Here is a 14588-nt window from a genome sequence, read left to right on the forward strand (position 1 = left end):
TGCTCGGCCAAAAAATTCATCTGGAGACATTCCAGTGGTAACTATGTGAATTTTACATGGTGATAAATACTACTGAGGGTCCAATGCCATGCATGACACTGCAATCTGCACCAGCTCTCACCTGCTTCTATGGTGTATATGAGTTCTGCATTTTCCCCTTTGTCTTTGTCCAGAGCCGTCACTTGCAGTACAGCTGATCCCAAAGCAGCCGATTCGAACACAGATGCTTCATACAGCGGGTTGGTAAAATAAGGGCTGTGATCATTAGCATCTTCCACATTCACAATGACTCGGGCCAAGTTTCTTCGATAAGGAAACTCCTGATCTCTGACCTTTAGGCAAAATACAAGAAGCAGTAGTACTAAAATCTTTAAGTTGCGAAGAATTCACCTGGCTGTGCCTAAAGTGAAATCAAAATGAAATAATGCACAAAAACTGCTTGACCCAGTCCCAGGCCCAGAGCAGGTATTCAATAAGCAGTGCTGTTATAAAGTGAGGACACTGATTGTGAACACAGTGAGAGCTGGGGCCACGCTGTCTTTACTGCTCAGCATTACGCCTGGCCTCTGGTCTGTGTTCAGTCTGTGCCTGTAGAACTGATGTCAGCATATCACAAACACAGCACTTTCCTCTGCCTTCCCTCACCCTCCAACCCCCGGAATTTGTGTATACAGTTGCTAATGGAATGGTGGATGGAGGCCCTTGTAAAGGGGAAACTAAAATGTGGAATTAATGAATGCAATGTGGCCACTGTCATTCATTCATTCATTCAACAAACATCTATTACCATCTATTTTCTACCAAGTCCTGGGATTGCCTCTTGTGGTTCAGCGGTGGATTAGATACAGTTCCTGACCTCAAGAACCTTATAGTTGACTGGGGAATCCAAACAAGTAGGTAGAAAGATACCAGGCCCAGAGGTAAGTGCCAGAATATGAGTAATTAGTAAGGATGTTAGCCTAGCTTGGAAGAGGTAACAAAACCAAGTAGAAGTAGTAAAGTGCTGGGTGGTGGGGAGGGGTGCGTGGCATATATTGCAGGCAAGAAGAACCAACATAAATAAAGTCCCAGAACTAAGAGAGAACGCTGACCACTGGGAAGATGAATCAAATCTTAATTTTTGTGAGACCCCAGCACTGTGAAATCACCAAAGAACCTTGCCTGACTGCTTTAAAGTTTTCCCTGGTTTGCATATGGCAGAAGCTTGCAACTAATCAGTTCTTTAACTCTAACACATGACTTTGCTATAATTGTATGTAGCATTAATCCAATGTGTGCTTTTTGCTTGTTCAATTTTAGATCCCCTAACTTCAGAGAGATTTGAAGAAATTAGAAAATATACCAAGAAAAGCTATCAAAGGGAAAGGGTTTTTCAGAAATATTACCTAAAAGGAATTGAACAAAATGACTAAGAGGGCTTAGCTTGGAGAAAGGCAGCATAAAGGAGTTGTTTGCTCTAAATATTCAATTACATAAATGATAAATGATACAGGGTAAGTGCACTGAATTCTAAGTTTGTTAAGGAAAGAATGAACAGAAATGGCTTGAAGAAATCATGAGAATAGAGTTAGTCACTGGCAGTAGATTTCTGCTCCTGAAGAGATATATGCAAAAGCTAGCCGGTGAGCGTGATGAATTTCCCTGTCTGTAGACTGGCCTGCCCCACCCAAGGACCAAACTTGACTCTGTACTTTGGGATTATTGAAATCTAGGTCTGTTCCAATCGAACGTCCAAAGGTGCAGGGACTTTGTCTCTTTTATATCCTCGGTGCCTAGAACAGAATTTAGTATACAGCAGGTGCCTGAGAAATATCTGTTGAATGAATGAATGAATGAATGGCCAGAGGGATGGATCTGATGAACCCTGAGCCCCTCCCTCTTCCATTCCCTGGAGTCTCATCTGGAAACCATAGCCAAACGCATGGAACTCTAGTTTCTTCTTGCCCAGAGACTTGGAAAGGAAGGGTAGTACTTAGTGGAACAGTACTTCAGCTGCTTGGGAATTGGTAGCATCTTAGTGTATTTTAAAGCCAATCAGTACAAAGATTACATCTCTGCCATCCTACCTACCTGGTCTTAAGGAACTCAGGGGGGCCCTGTTAGGCAGTGGCTGTACAATTGCCCATAGGGTTCTTGGATAGTTAAAGGGACAGGTTTTAGGTCATAAACAAGGGTGTTTATTACTAATCTGTACTTCCCAATTATGTAAATTAGCCAAACTTTGTTTTAAAATGAAAGCATCTTCTACATAATTTGGAGACCCCATGAACCCAAATTCAACATTCTCTGTAGGCTTTGGTGAGTTTTGAGATCTCTTTTGTTGGCCAGTATTTACCACTAGGTCCGATGCCAGTGCAATAAGTAATCAATCGGTTCTCTAAATGCTTCCAAGGACTGAGCATTGTACAGGCTGAATAAATGATTACCCTTGTAATTAACTTCTCAAGGAACTTCTTTTCAACTTTTCCACAAAATCTTCTGGATGCGAACCAGTACAGAAACACGGCCTGTTCCTTCCCGCTCAAATCAGGCTGTCAGCAGCCTTTACTGAGCGGCCACTGTCTGTAGAGCTCATCTAATATTTGTTTGGCAAACATATGGAGTCACTACCTAACAATAGTAATTCCTCACTGAACTAAAAAGGCAAGAATGAATGCAACCCTGCGGTTGAAAAGACCGTATTTACTACTACTTACAAAATTCAAGGTCCCTGTACATCTGAAGGCTAAGGCATGTGCCTTGGATGGTCAGTGATTCTGCTAGGAGAGCATATTAAGCAGTTTGGTCCTACCATTATGTTGAGTATGTGCTTGTCCTGGGCTTCGTGGTCCAGCCTCTCGGCTGTGTAGAGCACGCCAGTGCTGGGGTCAATCCGGAACTTCCTCATGCTGACAGAATCTATGCTGCTGTGGACAGTATAGCTTAGCTTATGCTTCTCATCTCTGTCTGTGGCTTCAATCTGCAATATCTCGGTATCTGGAAGCACATCCTCGGAAATTGTCACATCGTAATTTGGCTGAGAGAATTCTGGGCCATTATCATTATTATCCAGCACTTTGATAAATACCTATAGTTAAAAGGAGACAAGAGTGATGACTAATGCCAATTTACTCATTTCTAGTAAAAGAGGCTCCCTTCTTCTCTCCTCCCTCGGTGTTCTTGGATCCCAGCTTCTAGCAACTACTTCAATATGTAGGAAGATTCTTATGAAAGCACTCTGTAATTAGAGGTTGACGATAAACCCGTAGCTCACAGTAGCAGGAACATAAACTATGAGGATCAATATTCTCATGATTAAGTGAACAGATGAGACAGCCCCTGGGGTGGGGGGTGATAATTCTAGGAGATTATTTGAGGCACAATGTAAGAGATCACAAGGTGACCTTAGTTTGTTAAGTTCCTATATCTTACATTCTTGTTATGTGCTTCTTATAGTAGACTTAATGTGGAGGCAGTGACAAGGTAAGTAACAAAGAGGCAGAGGAAAGGGAGGTGTGAATGCAGAGGTGGCTCTCCTTCAGATGGGAGGTGTCTAGCAAAGAACATGGTACTAATGATAGTTAAAATATGAAGTTCCCAAGTTGTTTCAAAAATTTTCAGGCAGATTTTATAAAAGTAATAGCTTAATGAACCCTGAATATCCATCACTCAGCTTTGACAATGATCAATTCATGGCTAACCTTGTTTCATCTTTATGCCCATTCATCTCCACCTGCTCCCTCATATTATTTTGAAGCAAGTCCCAGACATCATATAATTTCAGTGTACATCTCTAAAAGATAGGGACTCAAAATAAACACACACATACACACAATACCACTACTGCATCTAAACAGAGAAAACAGGAGTTCCTTAATATCTTTAAATATTCAGTTGGTGTTCATGCTTCTGTAATTGTTTTGTAATGAGTTATATATGTTTGTGTACATGTGCATATATATTTTCAGTTTCTTTTAACCAGGATATGCAAATAAGGCACAGACATTACACTTGATTGACATTTCCTTTAATTATCTTTTAATTTGTAGGTTCTCTCTCTATCTTCATCGATTTCCTTGCAATTTTTATGTTGTTAGTGCTGGCAATCAAAAAATTGAGCCATTTCCTCTTTAGTTCCCACAGTCTGAATTTTGCTTATTGTGTCCCCATGGTTTTGTTTTACATGTTCCTCTGTCCCATGTATTTCTTATAACTTGGTAGTTTTATGTAGGAGACAATAAAATTCACATTCAATTTCCTTCTCTTTTTTTTTGACAAAAATCTTTCATGGGTGATATAGTATATTTCCATCTGGAGAAACATAATATCTATTTCTCTATCTTGTTCCTTGATATTAGCAGCCATTGATGATCATGATATAGATAACATTAATTCATTAAAAATACCAAACAGTAGTGTTTTAATTCTATGATTTCTTCCTCACTTATTAGCTAGAATAGTTCTAAAAAGAAAGTTCTCTTCAATTATTTGGTTACTCTGAAGTACACTTCATGTTGAGAAGGAAGGCGAATTCTTTTCCTTGATCATTTCAAAATAATGAGTTGGTTCTTCAGCTCCTCCCAAAGTGATCAATAAGGTATTTTTTTTTCAAGCATCATTATGAGCTCATGAATTTAATCACATCTGATGTGTTTCTGTCCACTGCAGTTCCTATATTTATTGATGCACATATGGTCCTTCCTTGGCCATGGGGAGCCTCTTCAAGTTGGCTTTTGCAATGTTCTGACACAACCCAAGTAGTCTTTGATAGCTCCCTTGCTTTCCAATAATTGCTGCTGGTAATTTTTTCAGGGTCATCTTGTACATTTTTTCTGCGCCAGTCTAGAATTATCCATTTCTCCAAGAAGTGTTGGTTTCTTTTTAGTTAGAAGTGGCATTTAGAGACCACAGTCTGGTGCTAGGAATGCTTATTGCTGCTAGCTTTGCTATTTTTTCAGTGGACAGAGTCAGGAAAGTGTTTTGTTTTAAACAATTATTTCAGGGGTTCATATTGATAATACCAATTCAAAATTAAGTTGCCAACAACCCTGTATATCAGTGGCCTGGCATCAGCCCTGGGACCCCCTGAATCATGTGGCCAGCTGTACTGGGATCCAACCTCATCCACTGTGGGACAGCAGCCACTGCATGTGGCAGGGCCTGGCAGCCAACTGAGCTGAGAGCCTACCAGCACATCCACAGTAGTTGACCTTGCCACAACAAAAGACCCCATGCAGTCCACATAGGAGGCACCACTAGAACATATAGCCCTGGTGACAAGAGGGTAGTGTGCAGCTGGGCTGCATAGGATGTCTCCTACACAAGGCTACTTCTCCAAGACCAGAAAACATAACTGAACTACCTAATACGTAAAACAAACACAGAAAATAAGGTAAAATGAGGAGACATAGTAATATGTCCTAAATGAAAGAACAAGACCAAACCCCAGAAGAAGAACTAAGCATAGGGGAGATGAGCAATCTACCCCCATAGAATTTAAGAGGATGATCATAAAGATGCTTAATGAGCTTGGGGAAAGAATGGATGAGCAGAGTCATAAGTTTTAACAGAGTTAGAAAATATAAAGAAAAACCAAACAGAGCTGAGGAACATGATAACTGAAGTAAAAAAATACTCTAGAAGAAGTCAACAGTAGATTAGATGATACAGAGTAAAGGATCAGTGAACTAGAAGACAGAGTAGTGGAAATCCCAAGCTAAACAGGAAAAAAAAAAAAAAAGAATTAAAAATAAGACAATAATTTAAGAGACCTCTAGGCCAACATCAAGCACACTAACAAGCACACTAAAGGTCCCAGAAGGAGAACAGAGAGAGAAAGGGGCAGAGAGCATACTTGAAGATATACTAGCTGAAAATTTTCCTAACCTGGGAAAGGAAACAGACATCCAGGCCCAGGAAGTACAGAGAGTCCACACCAAGACAAATAATAATAAAAATGTCAAAAATTAAAGATACTGATCCTTTTTTATAATTTTTATTTTTTTAAATTTATTTTTAAAATATTTATTTATTTGGCTGTACGAGTCTTAGTTGCAGCATGCAGGATCTTTCATTGTGGTGCATGGGCTCCAGAGCGCTCGGGTTTGGTTGCCCTGTGGCTTGTGGGATCTTAGATCCCTGATCAGGGATTGAATTCGCATCCCCTGCATTGGAAGGCAAATTCTTAACCACTGGACCACCAGGGAAGTCCCAAGAGAGATCCTTAAAAGCAGCGAGAGAAAAGCAACTAGTTATAAACAAGGGAACTCCCATAAGACTATCAGCTGACTTTTCAGCAGAATATTTGCAGGCCAGAAGGAAATGGCATAATATATCCAAGTGCTGAAAGGGAAAAAAGCCTACATCCAAAAATAATCTATCTGGTAAGGATATCATTCAGAACTGAAGGAGAGATAAAGAGTTTTAAAGACAAGCAAAAGCTAAAGGAGTTCATCACCACTAAAACAACCTTACAGGAAATGTTAAAGGGATTTCTCTAAGTGGAAAAGAAAAGGCCACAAATAGAAATTTAAAAAATTATGATGGGAAAAATCTCACTGGTAAAGGCAAAATATAGTAAAGGTAGTGGACCAAGCACTTAAAGCTAGTAGGAAGGTGAAAAGACAAAAACAGTAAAATCATCTTTATCTACAATAAGTAGGTAAGGAATACACAGAATAAAAAGATGTAAAATATGTTGTCAAAAACATAAAATGTGGGGGGAAAGGAGTAAAAATGTGTGGCTGTTAGAATGCATTTAAACTTAAGAAATCATCAACTTAAAATAGATACCCATACATATTAGATGTTATATATGAATCTCATGGTAACCACAAATCAAAAACCTTTAACAGACACAAAAAAAATAAAGAGAAAAGAATCCAAACAAACACTAAAGATAGTCATCAGATCACAAGGGAAGATTGCAAGAGAATAAAAGGAACAAAGGAGAACTACAAAAACAATCAGAAACAATTAACAAAATGGCAATAAGTACATATCCATCAATAATTACTTTAAATGGAAATGGACTAAATGTTCCAACAAAAGACATAGAGTGACTGAATGCTAAAAAAGAAAACAAGACCTACATATATGCTGCCTACAAGAGACTCATTTCAGATCTAGAGACACGTACAGACTGAAAGTGAGAGAATGGGAAAAGGTACTCCATGCAAATGGAAATCAAAAGAAAGCTGGAGTAGCAATACTTAGACAAAATAGACTTTAAAACAAAGACTGTAACAAGGGACAAAGAAGGGTATTACATAATGTTAAAAGGATCAATCCAACAAGAAGATATAACAATTGTAAATATATATTTACTCAACATAGGCGCACATAAATAATATAGCAAATATTAACAACATAAAGGGAGAAAATAACAGTAATACAATAATTGTAGGGAACTTTAACACTCCACTTACACCAATGGACAGATCATCTAGACAGAAAATCAATAAGGAAACATTGGCCTTAAATGACACATTAACCACATGGACTTAATTTATATATATATATATATATATATTTATTTATATAATATATAGAACATTACATTCAAAAGCAGCAGAATACACATTCTTTTCAGACACACATGGAACATTCTCCAGGAGAGATCACGTGCTAGGCCACTAAACAAATCTCAATAACTTTAAGAATATTGAAATCATATCAAGCGTCTTTTCCAACCACCACATTATGAGACTAGAAATCAACCACAAGAAAAAAACTGCAAAAATCACAGATGTAGAAGCTAAACAATATGCTACTAAACAACCAATGGGTCACTGAGGAAATCAAAGAAGAAATCAAAAAAATACCTGGAGACAAATGAAAATGGAAACACAATGACCCAAAATTTATGGGACGCAGCCAAAGCAATTCTAAGAGGGAAGTATAATGATGTAGGCCTACCTCAGGAAACAAGAAAAACCTTTAGCCAGACTCATCAAGAAGAAAAGGGAGAGGGCCCAAATAAATAAAATTAAAAATTAAAGAGATGTTACAACTGATACCACAGAAATACAAAGGATCATAAGAGATTACTATGACAAATTTTATGTCAATAAAATGGACAACCTAGAGGAAATAGATAAATTCCTAGAAACTTATAATCTCCCAAGACTGTATCAGGAAGGTAGAAAATATGAACAGATCAATTACCAGTACTGAAACTGAATCAATAATCAAAAAACTCCCAACAAACAAAAGTCCAGGACCAGATGGCATCACAGGTGAATTCTACAAAACACTTCAAGAGTCAGTGTCTATGCTTCTCAAAATATTCCAGAAAATTGAAGAGGAAGGAATGCTACTGAACTCATTCTACGAGGTCAGTGGAACCCTGATACCAAAACCAGACAAAGATACCTGCCAAAAAGAAAATTAGAGGCCAATATCATTGATGAACATAGATGCAAAAATCCTCAACAAAATAGTAACAAACTGAATTCAACAATACATTAAAAGGATCATACACCATAATCAAGTGGGATTTATCCCAGGGATGGAAGGATGGATGGTTCAGTATCCACAAATCAGTCAATGTGATACACCATATTAACAAATTGAAGAATAAAAATCATATGATAATTTCAGTAGATGCAGAAAAGGTTTCTGACAAAATTCAACATCGACTTATGATAAAAACTCTCAACATAGTGGGTATAGAGGGAACACACCTCAACATAATAAAGCCCATATATGACAAACCCACAGCCAACATCATACTTAATGGTGAAAAACTGAAAGCATTTCCTCTAAGAAAGGAACAAGACAAGGATACCCAGTCTCACCATTTTCATGCAATTGGAAATCTTTTTACGTATTGGAAATCCTAGTCACAGAAATCAGACAAGAAATTTAAAAATTCAAATTGGAAAAGAAGAAGTACAACTGTCACTGTTTGCAGATGACATGATACTATATAGAGAAAATGCTAGCAACACCACCAAAAAACTATTGGAACTGATAAATAAATTCAGTAAAGTTGCAGGATACAAAATCAATATACAGAAATCTGCTGCATTTTTATACATTAAATGATGAACTATCAGAAAGAGAAATTAAGAAAACAATCCAACTTACATTTGTATCAAAAAGAATAAAATACTTAGGAATAGATCGAACCAAGGAGGTAAAAGACTTGTACTCAAAACTATAAGACACTGATGAAAGAAACTGACAATGACACAAACAGATGGAAAGATATACCATCTTCTTAGATTGAAAGAATTAATATTGTTAAAATGACCATACTACCTAAGGCAATCTACACATTCAATGCAATCCCTATCAAAAAAATTGGCATTTTTCACAGAACTAGAACAAATAATTCTAAAATTTGTATGGAAACACAAAAGACCCCAATCTTGAGAAAGAAGAAAAAAGCTGGAGGTATCATACTTCCTGATTTCGAACTACCCTACCAGGCTACATTAATCAATGAAATATGGTACTGGCACCAAAACAGAGACATAGATCAATGGAACAGAACAGATAGTCCAGAAATAAACCTATGCTTATATGGTCCATTAATCTATGACAAAGGAGGCAAGAATATACAATGGTGAAAAGCCAGCCTCTTCAGTAAATGGTGTTGGAAAACCTGGACAGTTATAGGCAAAAGATCAAACTGATCTACTTTCTTACACCATATGCAAAAATAACCCAAAATGGATTAAAGACTGAAATATAAGAGCTGAAATCATAAAACTCTTAGAAGAAAACATAGGCATAACACTATTTGACGTTGTGTTAGCAATATATTTTTTGAATATGTCTCTTCAGGCTACGGAAATAAAAGCCATAAAAGCCAAAACAAAACCAAATGGGACTACATCAAACTGAAAAACATTTGCATAGTGAAGGAAACTATCAACAAAACAAAAAGCAACCTGCTGAATGGGAGAAGATATTTGCAAATGATATATCTGATAAGGGGTTAATATGCAAAATATACAAAGGACTCATACAACTCAACATCAAAAACCCAAACTGAATAAAAATTGGGCAGAGGAATTGAATAGACATTTATCCAGAGAAGACATACAGATGGCCAACAGACACATGAAAAGATGCTCAACATCACTAATCATCAGGGAAATGCAAATAAAAACCACAATGAGATATCACTTCACACCTGTCAGAATGGTCATAAGGACCACAAATAACAAACGTTGATGAAGAGGCTGAGAAAAGGAAACCATTATGCACTGTTAGTAGGAATGTAAATTGGTACTGCTGCTACGGAAAACAGTATGGAGGTTCCTAAAAAATTTAAAATTGAACTACCACATGATCCAGAAATCCCACTTCTGGATATTTTTCTGAAGAAAAAAAAGCACTAATTCAAAAAGACATATGTACCCTTATGTTCATGGCAGCATTATTTACTATAGCCAAGATATAGAAGCAACCTAAGTGTCCATCAATAGATGAATGGATAAAGAAGGTGGTGTGTGTGTGTGTGTGTGTGTGTGTGTGTGTGTGTATACATACACACAGAAACACACACACAAACAATGGAATATTACTCAGCTCTAAAAAAGAATGAAATCTTGCCATTTGTGACAATATGGATGGACATAGAGAGTATTATGCTAAGTGAAATAACTCAGAAAAGGACAAATACTCTATGATTTCATTTATATGTGGAATCTAAAAAACAAAGCAAACATAACAAAACAGAAACAGACTCATAGATACAGAGAACAAATTGGTGGTTTCCAGAAGGGAGAGAAGTGGGGAAATAAATGAAATAAGTTAAGGGGATTAAGAGGTAAAACTTCCAGATACAAAGTAAATAAGTCACAGGGATGTAATGTACAGCAAAGGGAATACAGTATAATTGATAATATTATAGTAACTTTTTATGGTGACAAATGGTAAGTAGACTTATCATGGTGATCATTTTGTAATGTATAAAAATATCGAGGCATTATGTTGCACACCTGAAACTAATACGATATTGTAAGTCAATTATACTTCAATAAAAAACAAAACAAAAGACAATATTAAGGTACCCATCAAGGTTTTTACTTAATCTCATTCTTTTTACCTGTCTATCTTCTTTCTCCCATGATGACATTTCTCATGCTCAATGACATCACCATAATTATTCACCTATCTGAATGTTCATATATCTGAAATACATGCCCAAGTCTCTGAATAACACCAACATTGTTATTATAATCGCATTACAATTATGGTCATTCAAACTAATTTGATATTATTTTGTCTTTTTGTCCTTCAGATTTATCCCACTAGGCATATACAGTCAAATTAGTATATGTAAAGTCACTTAGAATAGTTCTTCCCTGTGCATACATGCTCCCAACTGGATACACATATATGTTCATCTGCTTCCATTTACTTTCAAATTTTAGACTTGCTTTTTTAACATTTAATTTTGTTTTATATTATATGTAAAATTACCAATGTTAAATTTACAAAAAGTTATAGTCAAGCTTAGCTTCTGTATCTTTCTCTTTCATGTATTCCCTTCTTCTTCAGGTAAACTATTTTTTTTTCAGTAATGTTACATTTTATCCATCTATTTTATTAATATTAACATACTGTATACACTCCCCTCAACAGGCTATTTCACTTAACATTATATCCGGGGTCCCCAACCCCTGGGCGGTGGACGAGTAGCAGTCCGTGGCGTGTTAAGAACCAGGGCCGCACAGCAGGAGGTGAGTGGCAGGCAAGCCAGCAAAGCTTCATGTGCCGCTCCCCATTGCTTCCCATCACTCACATTTCCACCTGAACCATTACCCCTCCCCTCCTCGTGGAAAAAGTGTCTTCCATGAAACCGGTCCCTGGTGCCAAAAAGGTTGGGGACTGCTGCATTATATCAATGGTTCTCAACTGAGGATGCCTTTGTCTCCTGGGGTCATTTCACAATGTCTGGAGACATTTTTGGTTGTCACAGCTCAGGGGAGGGATTTTCCTAGAACCTAGTGGATAGAAGGCAGGGGAGTTGCTAAACATCCTAAAATGCACAGGATAACCCCCTGCAACAAAGAGCTATCTGACTCAAAAGGTCAATAATGTTGCTGCTTTATACCATGAAGACCATGCTACAGCAGTACAGAAATACTTTTCCATGGATAAATGTATCATAGTTAACTCAATCAGTCCTCTATTGATGTGCATTCCTATTTTTGCTCTTTGAATGACCATGAAATGAAGAGCCTTGTGCTTGTGTCTTTTCACATTTTTGCTAACATATATTTCTGTCCCTAGAGTTGGGATAGCTGAATCAAAGGAGAAGTGCTTATATGGTTTTGTGAGATACTTCCCATATTCCCCTACCTATAAGTTTGATCACTTTGCCTTTCTATAGCAGTATTTAAGAATGACTGTCTTCCCACAGCCTTGCCAACAGAGCATGATGTAAAACTTTTGGGTTTTTGGCCAATCTGATAGATGAGAAATGTCATCTCAATGTATTTAAAATTTTCCTTTCTCTTGTTATGAGTGAGGTTGAGCATCTTTTCATATGTTTAAGAACCATTTGCATTTATTTTTCTGTTAAAACTATATCAGTTCATTCTTCTAGGGTTAGATGGTACTTTTTTCCCTTTATTTTGGGAGCATGATGATGCACTTTGCAAATGTTTTCAATTTTGTCATTTATCTTTGTCATTTTGTTTATGGTAATTTCTTTTTGCCATGCAAAAGATTTTATTTTTATTTTCATGTAGTTGAATGCATCAGTCTTTTCCCTTATTGTTTCTGGATGTTAAGTCATAGTTTAGAATATTTTCTACATTTCCAGATTTTTGGTGATCACGCTTATTTTTTTAAAATTGAATTTAAATGCTTCTTTTTCTTACATTTACAGCTCTAATCCATTTGGAATTTTTCCTAGTATATTTTGTGAGGAATGGGTCCAGTTTTATTTTTTTCCACATGGCTCTCTATTTATTTCAATGCTACTTTTTAGCAGACCATCACTTCCTTACTGATTTGAGAAGTCACGTTTACTGTATACTAACTCTACCTATGCTGATAGTATATTTCTGGCTTTTCTATTTTGTTCCATTGGTTTATCTGTCTTTTCATGCAACAACATCAAAATGTTTTAATTACAGAGGCTTTATAGTATTTTTTTCCTTCCAGTTTTCTTGAGACATAATTGACATAAAGCACTGTGTAAGTTTAAGGTGTACAGCATAATGATTTGACTTACATACATCATGAAGTGATTATCATAATGAGTTTAGTCAACATCTATCATCTCATATAGATACAAAATTAAAGAAATGAAAAAACATTTTTCTTGTGATGAGAACTCAGGATTTACTCTCTTAACAAATTTCACATATAACATACAGCAGTGTTAGTTATATTTGTCATGTTGTACATTACATCCCTAGTACTTATTTATCTTATAACTGGAAGTTTGTACCTTTTCACTACCCTTCATCCAGTTCCCCCTCTCCCTCCCACCTGCCTTTGGTAACCACAAATCTGATCTCTTTTTCTATGAGTTTATTTGTTTGCTTTGGCAGTATAATTGACCCACAATACTATGTTAGTTCCTGATGCACAAATAGTGATTCCATATTTCCATTATATATATTTTAATTGTTTGGAAAACTAGGTCTTCTGTTTGTTCTTTTCAGGATTTTCATGGCTATTCTTGATTGTTGTTCTTTTTTTTTTTTTTTTTTGCCTTTATTGAATTTGTTACAATATTGCTTACATTCTATGTTTTGGCCACGAGGCATGTGGGATTGTAGATTCCCAACCAGGGATCAAACCCGCACCCCCTGCATTGGAAGGTGAAGATTTAACCAGTGGACCTCCAGGGAAGTCCCGATTGTTGTTCTTCTAAATTAACTTTATAATTAACTTCTATAGCACCTGACAAAATGATAGCATTTTAAACTGGGGTTATGTTAAAAGTACAGGATCATTAAGGAAGAACTAATTTCTTCATGATGGCGTCTTCCCATCCAAGAACATAGTTTGTCCTTTTTCATTTGTTCAAATCTACTATTTTGTTTTTCAGGAGTGTTTTAGTTTTCCTCAAATAGGTTTTGAACACTTTTAAAGTTTATATATGTGCTAACCTAAATGGGTTATTTTTCATTACACTTTTTCACTGTTTTTTTGGGGGGGTGGGCTATATATGGAGGCCATTAATTTTTGTATGTTAAATTTATACCCTGTTACTTTACTAATTTTCCTATCATTTGAAGTAGTTTTTCCATTCCATATTTTCAGATATATAATTACGCTATATGCAAATAGAGGTCAGTTTACCTTTTCCTTTATAATTCTTATAACACAAATTGCTTTATCTTAGCTAATTGTATTGGCTAATACTTGCAGCACAATGTTAAATAGTAGCGGAAACAGTGATATTCTTGTCTTATTCCTGACTAATAAGAAAGCCTTTAGTGGTTCTCCATTAAATAATATGCAAGCATTTGGCTGCATTCTAGAAAATCATTTACTTTTAGAAATAAATTTAATCAGACCATGGTTGTTCTTACACATAACTGTACTATCCATCACTTTGGTGGAGATGTGCTTTTTTATTCCTGTCCTACCACTAATCTCTTCATGACATTTTTTTTTTCTTAGATTCC

General features: G+C 36.4%; 1 protein-coding gene across 4 annotated transcripts in view; it reads right to left on the minus strand.

Annotated features, from left to right (window-relative positions):
- Nucleotides 1–14588, minus strand: part of FAT3 (FAT atypical cadherin 3) — a 583627-nt gene that overhangs the window by 104491 nt on the left and 464548 nt on the right. For all 4 annotated transcript variants that reach the window (XM_055091680.1, XM_055091681.1, XM_028501477.2 and 1 more), the window contains 2 exons: nt 2792–3067; nt 122–332 (listed from right to left, as the gene is read on the minus strand). In XM_055091680.1, coding sequence (XP_054947655.1) covers nt 122–332; nt 2792–3067 — 487 coding nt within the window. The remainder of the gene's footprint in view (nt 1–121; nt 333–2791; nt 3068–14588) is intronic.

This window comes from Physeter macrocephalus, chromosome 16 (assembly GCF_002837175.3).
Source record: "Physeter macrocephalus isolate SW-GA chromosome 16, ASM283717v5, whole genome shotgun sequence".
In the NCBI taxonomy this organism is placed as follows: Eukaryota; Metazoa; Chordata; class Mammalia; order Artiodactyla; family Physeteridae; genus Physeter; species Physeter macrocephalus.